Raw genomic sequence first — 14,315 nt, 5'->3', positions numbered from 1 at the left:
CCTTTTTGAAGATTCTGATGCAGAGGAGTCCATTCCCTCTGTCTCCCCAGAGGATTACTCATTTGGGGAAACCTTGCATACCTTAAGGGAACACTTCCACTGGGAAGGCCAAGAGTACTCAGATTCCAAGAAAAGGCTTAGGGATTTTCTCTTGCTACCTCAGCACAGGCCGCTGGCTATACCTCCTGTCTTGGACATACTAGATGATGTGTACTCGGAGGCCTGCCTTAACCCGGATTCTTTACCTCCAGCCCCAGTCAAGCCTGACAGGTACTACCGGGTTCCTGACTCGCACCAATTTCTATACAAAAGCCATACTGCTGACCCAGAAACTATCTCACAGGGCCCCAAGGGAATTAAGGCCTCCACTGCTAAAAATCCATTACCTTCCGAGAGAGATTCCAGATCCTTAGAAAGGTGGGGAAAAAAGGTATATACCTCAGCCACCTTAACCATGAGGGCATTAAACTGCCAGTTCCATATGCTAAAGTACCAACAGTTTCTGTTATCACAATTGAGTAGTAAAATGTCACAACCTGAACAACCAGACTTAAAGGAGTTGCAGGATTTGATGCATAGTGCAGAACAAGTGGGTAAACATACCTTACAAATGTGGTTTTGATGCTCTAGAGGCCTCATGTAGAGCTGCTGTTACAGGATCAGTGATACGTAGACATGCCTGGCTCAAGGAGCAAACCTTACCAGATCATGTCAAAGCTAAATTACTAGATGCCCCTCTTCATAAGGATGTATTATTTGGTGTTAATGCGGAGGAGGTATTAAAGAAAATGGAGGAAAAGGCTAAATCAATGCAAACAGTGAAAGATTTTCTACAGGTACAACCTCCACATTTCAGTGGAAATTGGCCTTCCAAAAATTGGTCCTTTCCAGCCACGGACAGACCCCAAAGAGGTAGATACAGGCGCCCGAGGGGCAGAAGGCAGTCTCAAGGATCGTTTAGAGGCAGACAATGGCAAGCTCCTACACAAAGAGGTGGTGAGGATAGTTCGCAGCCATTATGAAAGCAAGCCCAATGACTTTCCCCTTTGCATGCCAAGCAAGTCTCAAATGGCAGCACCCTTAGGCGGAAAACTGGCATTATTTTCAAAAAACTGGCATATTGTCACAAAAGACAAATGGATCCTGGACATTATAAACAGAGGCTACAGATTCCATTTTCACACCCTTCCAAAAATGAGAGGCATGCCAAACCTGCCACACAATCAAAGGGCAGAGGCACAAAGACAAATTTCAGATCTCATGGACATGAAAGCTATTCAAGAGGTACCTGCTCACGAACAAGGTCAAGGTTTTTATTCCAGACTATTCCTGGTACCAAGGAAGGGAAAAGATTGGAGACCTATTTTGGACTTATCCATCCTAAACACATTTTACTGTACCAAAATTCAAGATGCTCACTTTACAGCAGCTTCTTCCCATGCTGGGCAAGGAGTCTTGGCTGGTAACATTGGACCTCAAGGAGGCATACCTGCATGTCCCAATCAGACAAAATTGCAGAAGATACCTCAGATTTCTTGCAGGTTCAACCCATTATCAATTCTCTGCATTGCCCTTTGGCTTATCTACTGCACCCAGAGTATTCACAAAATGCCTGGCATCAGTAATTGCCTACTGCAGACTTCAAGGGATACAAATATACCTTTATTTGGACGACTGCCTGATCCAAGCGGACAGCAAGCACATACTTCTGAAACATCTGGCTTATGTAATAATGTTGTTGAATTCTCTGGGATACACAGTCAACAAAAAGAAATCAAGGCTAATACCCTCTCAGAAAATAATTTTCCTGGTGCCAACTTGGACACAAACACCCAGATGGCCTACCTCACGCCAGAGACGCAGGGGCAACTAACTCAATACTTCAGAACACTAGCAAATTTCACCAGGCTGACTGCAAGGAAAATCCTGCAGGCTCTGGGATTCATGTCATCTTGCATCCTACTAATCCCATGTGCAAAGCTGCATATGAGGAAACTTCAAGGGTACCTGAAAAACTTATTGTCACAACACAGCCACAGTTTGGAAACAATAATACCGCTAATTCCATGTCTTCAAAAGGAATTTCTGTGGTGGGCTCAAGCATGCCAAACAAACACAGGTCTCCCATTCAGCAAGCCTCAAGCAAATCAAGTCATCACAACAGACGCCTCGGACTACGCCTGGGGGGGGCGCATATGACAGATCGGTGCATTCAGGGCAAATGGTCCCAAAAAGAAAAGCACCTTCACATCAACCAAAAGGAAATGCTAGCAGTAATAAATGCTATTATAGCTTTCAAAGATCTACTGCATCCAGGCCAACTATTGATAAGGACAGACAACACCACAGTAATGTGGTACATAAACAGGGAGGAACCCATTCATACCCCCTATGCAGGCTCGCCATGTCACTTTGGAACATGGCTGTGGACTTACAAATCGAACTTCAAGCACAGTACTTGCCAGGCAAGGAAAACATGCTGGCAGACAACCTAAGCAGAAATATGACAGATCCACACGAATGGAAGTTGCATCCTCAAGTTTTTACAGAGATAATTCAAGCATGGGGAAGGCCAGACATAGATCTCTTTGCCTCCCACAAAAATCACCAATTGACAAAATTCTGCTCAAGGATTTTTCATCCAAAGGCCTGGAGAGTGGACGCTCTCTCTTTCAGTTGGACGACAGTTTATGCCTTCCCACCTCTTCCTCTGCTGCCCAAAGTTCTATTAAAAACCAGAGCAGACAGACCAAAGATGATTCTCATTGCTCCAGACTGGCCAAGACAACACTGGTACCCACTCCTGAGGAGCCTGACGCATTCCCCACCATGGACCCTGCCTCTAATGCCTCTTCTTCTGACTCAGCACAGCTTCAAAACTCTTCACAGTCAGCTGAAAACACTCAATCTGGCCGCATGGAAGATTCCTTAACATCACAACAGACCCTACTCTCTAAGGAGGTGCAGGATGTCATCTTGGAGGCCAGAAGGCCGTCTACTAGAAAAGCTTACTCCGTAAAATGGAAACGGTTTTGTGCCTGGAATGAGAAAAAGGGCCAGAATCCTGGAAAACTGAATTTACCTCAAATATTACAGTATCTAGCTGAGCTGCTAAGCAGTGGACTTTCATTCTCCTCCATCAAAATCCATGCCTCAGCCATTTCTGCAGAATGCAACACTGATCCACCTTTATTCTCTCACCCCCTCTTAAGACAGTTCCTCAGAGGGGCTAAGAATATGAAACCCCCAAGGAAACAACCAATACCTGCTTGGGATCTCAATTTCATTCTAGAAAAGCTGACCTTGCCTCCTTTTGAGCCAGCTGCCTCAACAGATTTGCAATATTTGTCCTGGAAAACAGCTTTCCTTCTGGCTATTACCTCAGCTCGTAGGGTATCGGAACTACAAGCCCTCATGGCTGTGCAGCCTTTTATCATCTTCCATCAGGACAGAGTTTCCTTACGAACCAACCCCTCCTTTATGCCAAAAGTGGTATCCAGGGTAGCTTTGAATCAGGCTATACACTTACCTACCTTTTATCCTAATCCTCAAAACAAAGGGGAGAGATTACTACATTCCTTGGACAACCACAGACAACTGCGTTATTATTTGGACAGAACAAAGACTTTCAGAAAATCAGAACAGCTCTTTGTGTCCTATGCTATAGGAGCTCAAGTGAAGCCAATTTTCAAACAGACAATCTCAAAATGGATAGCCCACCGCATACGCTTTTGTTACTCTTTTCATGGCAAAGCTGTACCTGCAGGCATCAGATCTCACTCCACAAGGGCCACAGCTACCTCTGCAGCTTTCCTTAGAGGAGTTCCTACCAAAGATATTTTGGAAGCAGCCACTTGGAGTTCTGTGCATACCTTCTCCAAGCACTACCACCTACCATTATACTCCAAAACTAGAGCAGGCTTTGCCACTGCAGTCTTGCAGGGCATCCTGGCTCCTCCTAGTTCCACCTAGTGCCTACCACCCCTTTCTTAGCTTTGGGATTCTACCCATCTGTTATGACTGCAGCTGTATGCACGATGAACATAGTACAGTTTTGTACCTACCATAAATGTAGATGTTCGTGTGCTAATACAGCTGCAGTCCAGGTTTCCCTCCCTCCTTCCCCTCTTGGGACAGGCCTATTGGCTAACACCTCCTCATACAACCTGATTGGGGTATTCATTAATGGTGTATTTGCTTGCACTACTGTATTTTGATTATATGGCACTGCTTTATTACACAAAATTTTATGTATTGCCTTCCTTCTGGGGGCACCTGACATCTGGGGCAAGAAAAACTGAAGAAAATGGCGTTGGCTGGTTTTTTATACCCCTGTCGCACTGACGTCAGGGAAGACGCGACGACAACCGATGCCGGACCTAGACTTTGGAATTCGGCCGACCGAGGACCCGCCTGACGGCAGGACAACCCATCTGTTATGACTGCAGCTGTATTAGCACTCGAACATCTACATTTATGGTAGGTACAAAACTGTACTATTCTCTGCCTCCTGCCCCTGCCAAACCAGACAGATACTATAGAGTGCCTGATTCCCACAAATTCCTTTATAAAAGCCCTGTTGCTGATCCAGAGACTATCTCCCAGGGTCCCAAAGGGGCTAAGGCTTCTATGGCAAAAAATCCTGTACCCTCTGAAAGGGACTCCAGAGCACTAGACAGGTGGGGGAAAAAGGTTTACACCTCAGCCACTCTAGCTATGAGAGCATTAAATTGCCAATTTCACATGCTAAAATATCAGCAATTTCTAATGTCTCAGTTAAAACAAAAAATGAGCACACTCCCTCAACAGTCTGAATTGAAAGAAATGCAAGATCTGTTGCATGCAACTGAACAGGTGGGCAAACATACTTTACAATGTGGGTTTGATTCTTTGGAGGCTTCCTGCAGAGCAGCTGTCACTGGGTCTGCTATACGTAGGCATGCTTGGTTAAAGGAACAAACTCTGCCTGATCATGTTAAAGCAAAGCTTCTAGATGCTCCCTTACAGCAGGATGTTCTATTTGGAGTTAAAGCAGAAGAAGTCTTAAAGAAAATGGAGGATAAGGCAAAATCTGTGCAGACAGTCAAAGATTTTCTACAGGTACAGCCCCCTCGCTTCAGCAGAAATTGGCCAACGAAAAATTGGTCCTTTCCAGCTTCTGACAGACCACAGAGGGGTAAATACAGACGTCCAAGAGGCAGAGGACAACCACAAGCCCAATACAAACCTCGACAATGGGGCACTGCAACACAGATGGGAGGAGAAGACAGGTCCCAAACAACCAGAAGGCAAACTCAATGACTTGCACCTCATCTGGCCAAGCAACACTCTCTTGGCAGCTCCCTTAGGAGGAAAACTCGCACTTTTTTCAGACAACTGGCACATTGTCACAAAGGACAAATGGGTCCTAGACATAATTTCACGAGGATACAGATTCCATTTCCACACCTTGCCAATGAAAAGAGGAATGCCAAACATGCCACAAAATCAATGGGCAGAGGCACAAAAACAAATTACAGCTCTCATGGACATGAGAGCCATTCAACTGGTACCTACACGGGAGCAATGCCAAGGATTTTACTCAAGACTCTTTCTAGTCCCCAGAAAGGACAATGCCTGGAGACCAATTCTGGACCTTTCAATTCTAAACACCTTCTTACAAGTACCCAAATTCAAGATGCTAACACTACAGCAGCTTCTTCCCATGTTGGGCAAGAAAGCATGGCTAGTAACGTTGGACCTCAAGGAGGCATACCTGCATGTCCCTATCAGACAAAGTTGCAGAAGATACCTCCATTTCATTGCAGGTTCAACCCATTACCAATTCTCTGCACTGCCCTTTGGCTTATCTACTGCACCCAGGGTCTTCACAAAATGCCTGGAACCAGTAATTGCATACTGCAGACAAAGAGGAATTCAAATATACCCATACCTGGATGACTGCCTCATCCAAGCAGAAAGCAATGACATCCTCTTACAATATCTGGCTTTTGTAAAACATCTTCTAAGTTGCCTGGGGTACACAGTAAATGAAAAGAAATCAAAACTAGTACCCTCACAAAATATGACATTCCTGGGTGCCATTTTGAATACAACGGCCCAGAAGGCTTATCTGATGCCAGACAAACAACTACAACTGACTCAGTATTTCAAAACAATGGCAACAAAGACCCAACTCCCTGCAAGAAAAATTCTGCAGGCCTTGGGCTTCATGGCATCTTGCATACTACTAATACCATTTGCAAAGCTGCATATGAGGAAATTACAGTGGTACCTAAAAGCATATGGTCTCAACACAGCCACAGCTTGGACACAATGATATCTCTCATTCCCTGCCTACAACAGGAGTTTCTATGGTGGTCACAGGCATGTCACCTCAACAAGGGTCAGCCTTTCACCTTGCCCCAGCCAGGCAAACTATGACAACAGATGCATCGGACTACGCCTGGGGGGCACACATGGCAGGACAGTGCGTTCAAGGCGTATGGACTGCAGATCAAAGGAATCTGCACATCAATCAAAAAGATATGCTAGCTGTACAGAATGCTCTGACAGCCTTCAAGAACCTATTACATCCAGGACAACTTACAATAAGGACGGACAACACCACAGTAATGTGGTACATAAACAAACAAGGGGGTACACACTCCTACCCTCTATGCAGGCAAGCAATGACCTTGTGGAACACAGCACTGGCTTACCAAGAACACATTGGCAGACGACCTCAGCAGAAACATCATGGATCCCCACGAGTGGAAACTGGATCCACAAGTATTTGCAATGATAACTCAAAAATGGGGCCTTCCAGACATAGACCTGTTTGCCAGCCCCCAAAACTATCAGCTAACAAAATTTTGTACAAGGACACTTCACCATCAAGCTTGGAAAGTGGATGCACTCTCATTCAGTTGGAAAAACCTGACAGTTTATGCCTTCCCTCCATTGCCTCTCCTCACAAAGGTGCTTCTGAAAGTCAGAAAGGAGAGACCACGACTGATACTCATAGCCGCAGACTGGCCACGCCAACACTGGTACCCACTATTAAGGAATATGGCCCAGGGCCCACCTTGGATTTTACCACAAATTGCCCATTTGCTCACACAGCAAAACAATCAGATTCTACACAGCCAGCTCAAAACCTTAAATCTGGCTGCATGGCAAATCACCTAAGCATCCAGCCAGCTCCTCTTTCCCAAGCAGTTATGGATGTTATTCTGGAAGCTAGGAGGCCCAGCACCAGGAAGGCCTACTCGGACAAATGGAAAAGGTTTTGCACCTGGAACCAAGCTAAAGGCCAAAACACACTTCAGCCTCACGTGCCTCAGATTCTACAGTATTTAACTGAGATGTTGCACAAAGGACTTTCTTTTTCTTCCATTAAAATCCATGCATCAGCTATTTCAGCCCACTACAACACGGATCCACCCTTATTTTCACATCCACTTCTAAGGCAGTTCCTCAGAGGGGCAAAAAACATTAGGCCCCCCAGGAGAGCACCTACGCCAACGTGGGACCTCAATTTTGTTCTGGAAAAACTTGCACTACCTCACTTTGAACCAGCTTTCTCTGCAGATCTACAGTTTCTATCATGGAAGACTGCCCTGCTGCTAGCAATAACTTCAGCTTGAAGAGTCTCAGAGCTGCAGGCACTAATGGCAGTGGAACCTTTCCTCATTTTCCATCAAGACAGAGTTTCTCTACAAACTAATTTTTCCTTCATGCCTAAGGTGGTTTCCAGTGTGGCTTTAAATCAAACCATCCACTTACCCACCTTCTTCCCAAATCCACAGAACAAAGGAGAAAGACTCCTGCATTCCTTGGACATTCACAGGCAACTTTGTTACTACTTGGATAAAACTAAGGTTTTCAGAAAATCTGACCAGCTCTTTGTATCCTATGCTACAGCTTCACAAGGGAAGGCTATAGCAAAACAAACCATTTCCAAATGGATAGGACATTGCATTTGTTTTTGCTATACCCATCATGGAAAACCAGTTCCTGCTACCATTAGGCCCCACTCTACCAGGGCAACAGCTACATCTACAGCCTTCCTCCGGGGGGTTCCAACCAAGGAGATTTTGGAAACTGCAACTTGGAGTTCAGTACACGCCTTTACCAAACACTATCACTTACCACTTTACTCTAAGACTAGAGCTGGCTTCGCCACTGCAGTTCTGCAGGGCCTTCTAGCCTCCTCTAACCCTCTATGACTCCTCCACCATCCTTAGCTTTGGGATTCTACCCAAGTGTGATGACTGCAACAGGGTAACACGATGAACATAGTACAGTTTTGTACCTACCATAAATGTAGATGTTCGAGTGTACACCCTGTTACAGTCCAGGTTACCCTCCCTCCATCCCCTCTAATATAACTGGCTAAATCTCTACAATTCCTTCCTGATGTATTTGCTTATAGCTGGAGAGATTTTGTGTTTGTGCTACAATTTCTTAAACTGGTACTAATTACTGACCACCTTTTTGGGGGCACCTGACATCTGGGGCAAGAAAAACTGGAGAAAATGGCGTTGGATGCATTATATATACCCCTGGTGCACTGACGTCAGGGAAGAAGCGACAGCATTCGACGCCGGACCAAGACTTTGGAATTCCGGCCGACTGCGGGACCGCCTGACGACAGGATAACCCAAGTGTGATGACTGCAGCAGGGTGTACACTCGAACATCTACATTTATGGTAGGTACAAAACTGTACTTTCCTCCTTGGGACCTTACCTTGGTTCTGCAGGCTTTAGTTGCTCCCCCCTTTGAACCTGTAGCATCAGTAGATTTGAAATTCATACCCTGGAAGACCATCTTCTTAGTGGCCATTACGTCGGCTAGCAGGGTTTCTGAGATTCAAGCCTTGTCTGCCGTGCCCCCTTACTTGATCTTCCATAAGGACAGGGTTTCTCTCTGCACAATCCCTTCCTTCTTACCAAAAGTAGCTTATGAGTCAAACAATTAACCTGCCTGTTTTCTTTCCAAATTTTCAGAACAAGGGTGAATATAAGCTGCATTTGCTAGATGTTCAAAGACAGCTTCATTTTTATTTACACAGAACAAAGTCCTTCTGTAAGTCTGACCAGTTATTTGTGTCCGTTTCTAAACCCTTTATGGGCAAAGTCATCTCCAATGTTTCCTTAGCTAGATGGATTACACAATGTATTTTGCGAATTTATAAAGACAGAGGTCTGTCCCGCCTGGTCCTGTTAAAGCTCATTCTACCAGATATATGGCAACTTCTGCTGGATTTTGGTCTAGGGTTCCACTGGATGACATTTGTGCAGCAGCAACCTGGACAAGGTCACATACCTTCATTTCTCATTATAAGTTGGATTTGATCTCCAGAGGGAGAGCATCCTTCGGCTCTGCGGTGCTCAGGAATATCCTTCCATGAGGGCCTCCCAGGAGTTTAAGTAGCTGGGGACTCTGTCCCACAGGTTGCAGATAAAATGAAATTAACTACTTCAGATAAAGAACCATAACGTTCCATCTGAGTAGTTACACTTCATTTTTCTGCAACCATCCCACCCTCCTTCCCCCCGAACCTGTTCAGTGTTTATTATATAGTTGAGTTGCTAATTGGTTGAATAATGGCAAACTCGATCTGAGGGAAGGTAGGAGATGGTGATGGATTATGGGTAAGGGGGAGGAGCTTGGAGCTCGGAGCAGATGCTTGAAAAGTTGCCGGCTTGGATCCGAATACCCACAGGTTGCAGAAAAATGAAGTGTAACTACTCAGATGGAATGTTATGGTGAGTACATACCTTCTTTTTATCTTTACCTAAGCCACCCAAAGCACATTCTGCTATGTTTGTAGTCACTTCAACTGTATTTTGGATAAGAACGTCTATGGATGACATTTGTGCAGCTGCCACTTGGTCCAATGCTCATACCTTTATTACTCATTACAAGTTAGACATGCTATCCAGAAATATCGCAGTATTTGTCTCTACTGTACTCTAGAATATCCTTCCATGAGGGCCACCCAAGGTTCATCTAGCTGGGGACTCTGTCCCATCTTTGAGGAGTGAATGAAAATTACAACATCAGATACAAAAGTTATGTACTCACCACAATGATAGATCTTCCCACCCTCCTGCCCCATTCCCTCTTTTCTTAGTGAGACTTTTGTAATGCCCCTTTGGGGAACCTGCTTTTTCCCCTGTTTGAACTCAAGCCTTTCTGTACGTCTCCATCTTCATTTTTTATAATAATGTGGTGTCGTGCATATGTTAGTTTTGGGGCAGCAAACTTGATCTGAGGTATGCCAGGATGGTAGGGCGTTATGGGTAAACATTGGAACTCGAGAGCTGGATCCATGAGTCAGGTAAAAGCAGCAAAGACGAATCAGAGACCCATCAATTGAGGAAGCATGAAAATGGACAACACAGATGCATCATTATGGTGAGTACATAACTTTTGTTTTACTTCCTTATGCAGCACCCAACTTCTGAAATGTTGTAATGCCTTGGTCAGGGAATCTGCTTTACTTGCTCATTTCCATGTTTGTCATTCTTAAAGTTCTCATAAAGCCAAGAAGAGAGTAATCAAAGCTTATTATTCTGTGTCTTTGTTGGCCAAGACTTGTTTTGCTCTACTTCTGTTAGTGTGCACAATATAGACTCTGCTTAAGTGCCCAGAAGGATCTTCTGTAGCATCATTGCAGTGTGCTTGCACCCTTTTTGTACGTAATAAAGAATTGTTTTTGTTGGAGGTGTGGTATGTGTTAATCAAGAGGATAGAAAACCTTCCAAAAATAAATCTTGTGTGTCTAAGTGGAAGAGATTTCATTTTGGTGCTACTATAATAACCTCATTCCTTTTCAGGTAGATATGGCTGCTGTTCTGAATTAGTTTGCTCATTGACCGACTCAAAACCTTTATTGTCATGTTTGTCGTCCTTGCTCCACTTTGCTAGTATGCCTTCTATAGAAGAACTGTACCTGATATCAAGGCCCCTGGTTATTGAGTGCATCCTAAAAGGTGCTATACATATAAATCTTACTGGGAAATTTATTTTTCCCCTATGTGAGCTGTATTTTGTTTTGAGTTGATCATTTAAGCCCATTGTTTCAGTCCCTTTGAAATTTGTTAATTGAGACTTTTGTTTTACCAGTCCTTGTTATTTTCTCTCCCTGCACCTTTTACCACAGCAAAAGTGTAGGCTTTTTTACCACTCTGTCTGGTCTTTATACCCGAAGTGATGTCTTTAGTAGTTCTTAATAGGAAGACTCAAGTAACCTTCTTTTCTCAATCTTGAAGTACTGAAAAGAGGTTTGGCTTGGCGGTAGTATTGGCTCCACCAATGGTACATTTAGGGTACTGTCAGAGCCCCATCTACTCAGAGTGGTCACCAGATTCAGTTGTTTGCCTTACTGGAGTGTTCAGCCAGGAAAATTTGTCAAACATTGACTTAGTCTTCTTTGCAAACATTCACCAAATATTACAGGTTGGACTGCCATTCTAAGGCTGGGGAATTTGCTATAAAGGTCCTTCAGGAGGGGGTTTTAGGTGAGTTCTTCCTTGTCCTGCTTTTATGTAATGACTGTACAGACAGAAATTAAATATGTAGTGCAGTTACATGATGAACTTGCTTTAACAGCAGATTTGTGATTTCATTTCTGTCTTTGTAGTTATAGTTACCTTACTGTTGTAGACTAGATACAGTTGTTTGCGCTAAAATCTAGATTAGCGCTTTAGGCTGGGAGTTTTATGGTCTTGTCTTGGTGTACTCAAAAAAGCAAGGCCAGCACGCAGAAGTGTGGAAAGTCAAAATCCAAGTTTTATTATTGACACACCATAAGGGTAAAGTCAAACACAATATCCCACTAATAATTAAATTCAGACCGGTTTCGGCTTCAGTAGTCTTGGTGCCTTGTTGCATTTGATTGCTGGTGTGAATGTTGTGTAACTGAGGTAATATGGGATGATTGTATCTGTTTATTTCTTGCATATATCAAGGAATCTGACATTGTAAGAATATGTGGTCATAGGTGTTTGAAGCCTGTGTATATTTGAAAACTACCTATGCTAGATGTGATACTTATATGTTGTGTTATCTACATTCATTAACATTGAATATGAGCATACCTTGTACAGTCTGTGGTGTAGTAACAATATCTCACAGAGAGAGAAGGGGAGAGAAACATGCACATCATCTCATTTCCTGTTTGTTGTTGGGTAAGGTAGCAGGGATTGAGTTGAATGGATATGATGCCTTTATTTTCCAATGGTGTAGGACATGTATGCTATTCCTGTTGTGAAGATGCAAGTCAGGTATTATGGTTTGAAAGCCATGTCTCATTATCTGAACTGAGATGCTGCCTTCACTGTGGATGACATTCCCGGCCCTCGGAGCACTGGTAGCTCAAGCAGACAGGCTAAGGCTAAAAGTAGGGTATAGTATCCAGTGCTTAGACGAATCCTTTGCCAGCTGGCATGCCCTCCAGTCTTACACCCATGCATAATAACTCTAGAGACAGAAATATAGTTTGACATGTCTTGCTACTGTAAGTTCATCACAGTTGTATTTCTTTATTTCAGGAAACTAAGAAGAGGAGACAGATTTACAGATGCAATGTTTCTACACTCTCCCATCTTCAAGCAGAAAAAGGATATGAAGAACAAACGCAAGTCTTTCAAAACAGAAGGATTAAGTAAATACAATGAAGCATTTATTGGTTGTCGCTGAATCTTGAAGTACAAACTGATTCAACTAATGGTGAAAACAAAATCTTCTGGACTAGTAGTGTAGTTACACTTTCATAGTTCTGATGGCAGCTCAAATTGTAATGGTTGGAAGCAAAACTTTTTACAATTTTTATAAGAAGGAGTTTTATTTACATTTTCTGTGTATATTTTTAAATGTAAAAAGGTAATTTCATTTTATTTGCATTGCAGTAGCTTTGGATACTATGATAGCTCTGTGATGAAAACTGTTCTACCCAGATGGCAGCCAACTAAAAATATTTAAAAATGCAAAAGGCTCCATAGCATCTGAGTTCTGTGGTCAAAGCATATATTATAATGTTTGCATTTCAGTATTTCCCCCTCTAAGATTTGACAAGTTCTCGTCCTGTTATCTCTCAGTCCCCCAGATTTTGCCATGCTGGAAACCATTTTGTGACCTCAGACCCATTATTTCCTATCAAATGTCATCAGTTGTGTTAAGCTCTTTATCCAGTTTAGTCATTTGCTTCATTGTCTTTGCAGTGAGAGAGTCATTGTTATGGAAATAACCACTTTTTTGCTGCTGCATTAGTTATGACAACCTGAAACATGGTTGTAGGTCTGATCGATATCTGTTGCTTCTAAGAAGTGCTCTACATCAGGTGTTACATATGTTTTAAATTTCTCATGTTGTGCAGCTAAGAAACATTTTAACTCTAATCCAGTTTTACTAATTAGATTATATGCTGAACAATATTTTTAATAATGGTGAATAAAGTTGTCTACGGACCTTAATCATCCAGCCTTTATCTGCCTTTGTCCTCCTGTTTATATGAACCAAGTCAGACTCTAACTCTTTACAGGTATGATCTATAAAAGCAGAGAAGGCCAAGTTCCAGCTCTTAACAGCCAAGTCAGAGGAGTTATCCCTTTGAACAGTCATTTTAGGTTAAGTATCCATGTCCTACACAGAACTGTTTGTACCTGCTAGGGTAGTAGTTAATGTCCTGCACCACCATTATTTGATGATCCAGTTAACATGTAGTTCTTCTCCAGGGAGAGTTGGCCAACAGTTGCTCACCACACCTTAATTACTTCTTCAGCTGGTTATGGGCAATACCTGTAAAGATTCTGTTATCCTCACATGGTTAATATTGACTTTCATCTTCATTGTATCTGCTAGAATAAATTGACCACACTTGGTAGACAACAATCCCATGGTCTGCGGACCTTAGTAGTGTTGTAGTCACATTACTATTTTGAAATGCTATGCTGTAATGTAAGCTGTGCCATCTTTGGTTTTATGTCAGAGAGTAGATTTCTTGGGAACAGGCGAACAGTGCAGCAGCATTGTACACCTCTAAAACCACTGCAAAATGTAGTCTTTACTGCTGAAACAAAATGTGTTTCTGATCTCACTGCATCTGAAGTCTGACCCTTAGTGAACCTGGACAATTTGGTATAAATATAGCATTCAGTATGTATATCTTACATTTTGTGAAACGGCAAAAAATTCCCAGATATTTCATCAATCTAGTATTGGATCACGTTTATATTTGGCCATAGATCAAGTACATACGGCGTAGTCACTGGGGTTCAGAAGTGAATGAACACTTTCATGCCTGGCATTTTGAACCCACATTTA

General features: G+C 43.0%; 1 protein-coding gene across 1 annotated transcript in view; it reads left to right on the top strand.

The window, feature by feature from the left end:
* Positions 1 to 13,141, top strand: part of SGO1 (shugoshin 1) — a 1,219,270-nt gene extending 1,206,129 nt beyond the window's left edge. The window contains exon 12 of the mRNA XM_044066235.1: positions 12,545 to 13,141. Within this exon, the coding sequence (XP_043922170.1) occupies positions 12,545 to 12,692 (148 nt within the window). The 3' untranslated portion in view covers positions 12,693 to 13,141. The remainder of the gene's footprint in view (positions 1 to 12,544) is intronic.
* Positions 13,142 to 14,315: the final 1,174 nt, after the last annotated feature.

The sequence above is a fragment of the Protopterus annectens genome, chromosome 3.part1 (genome assembly GCF_019279795.1).
Source record: "Protopterus annectens isolate FY-2018-M chromosome 3.part1, PAN1.0, whole genome shotgun sequence".
Lineage (NCBI taxonomy): Eukaryota > Metazoa > Chordata > Ceratodontiformes > Protopteridae > Protopterus > Protopterus annectens.
The sequence above is the reverse complement of the archived record's forward strand: the minus strand, read 5'-3'. Positions and strand labels throughout refer to the sequence as shown.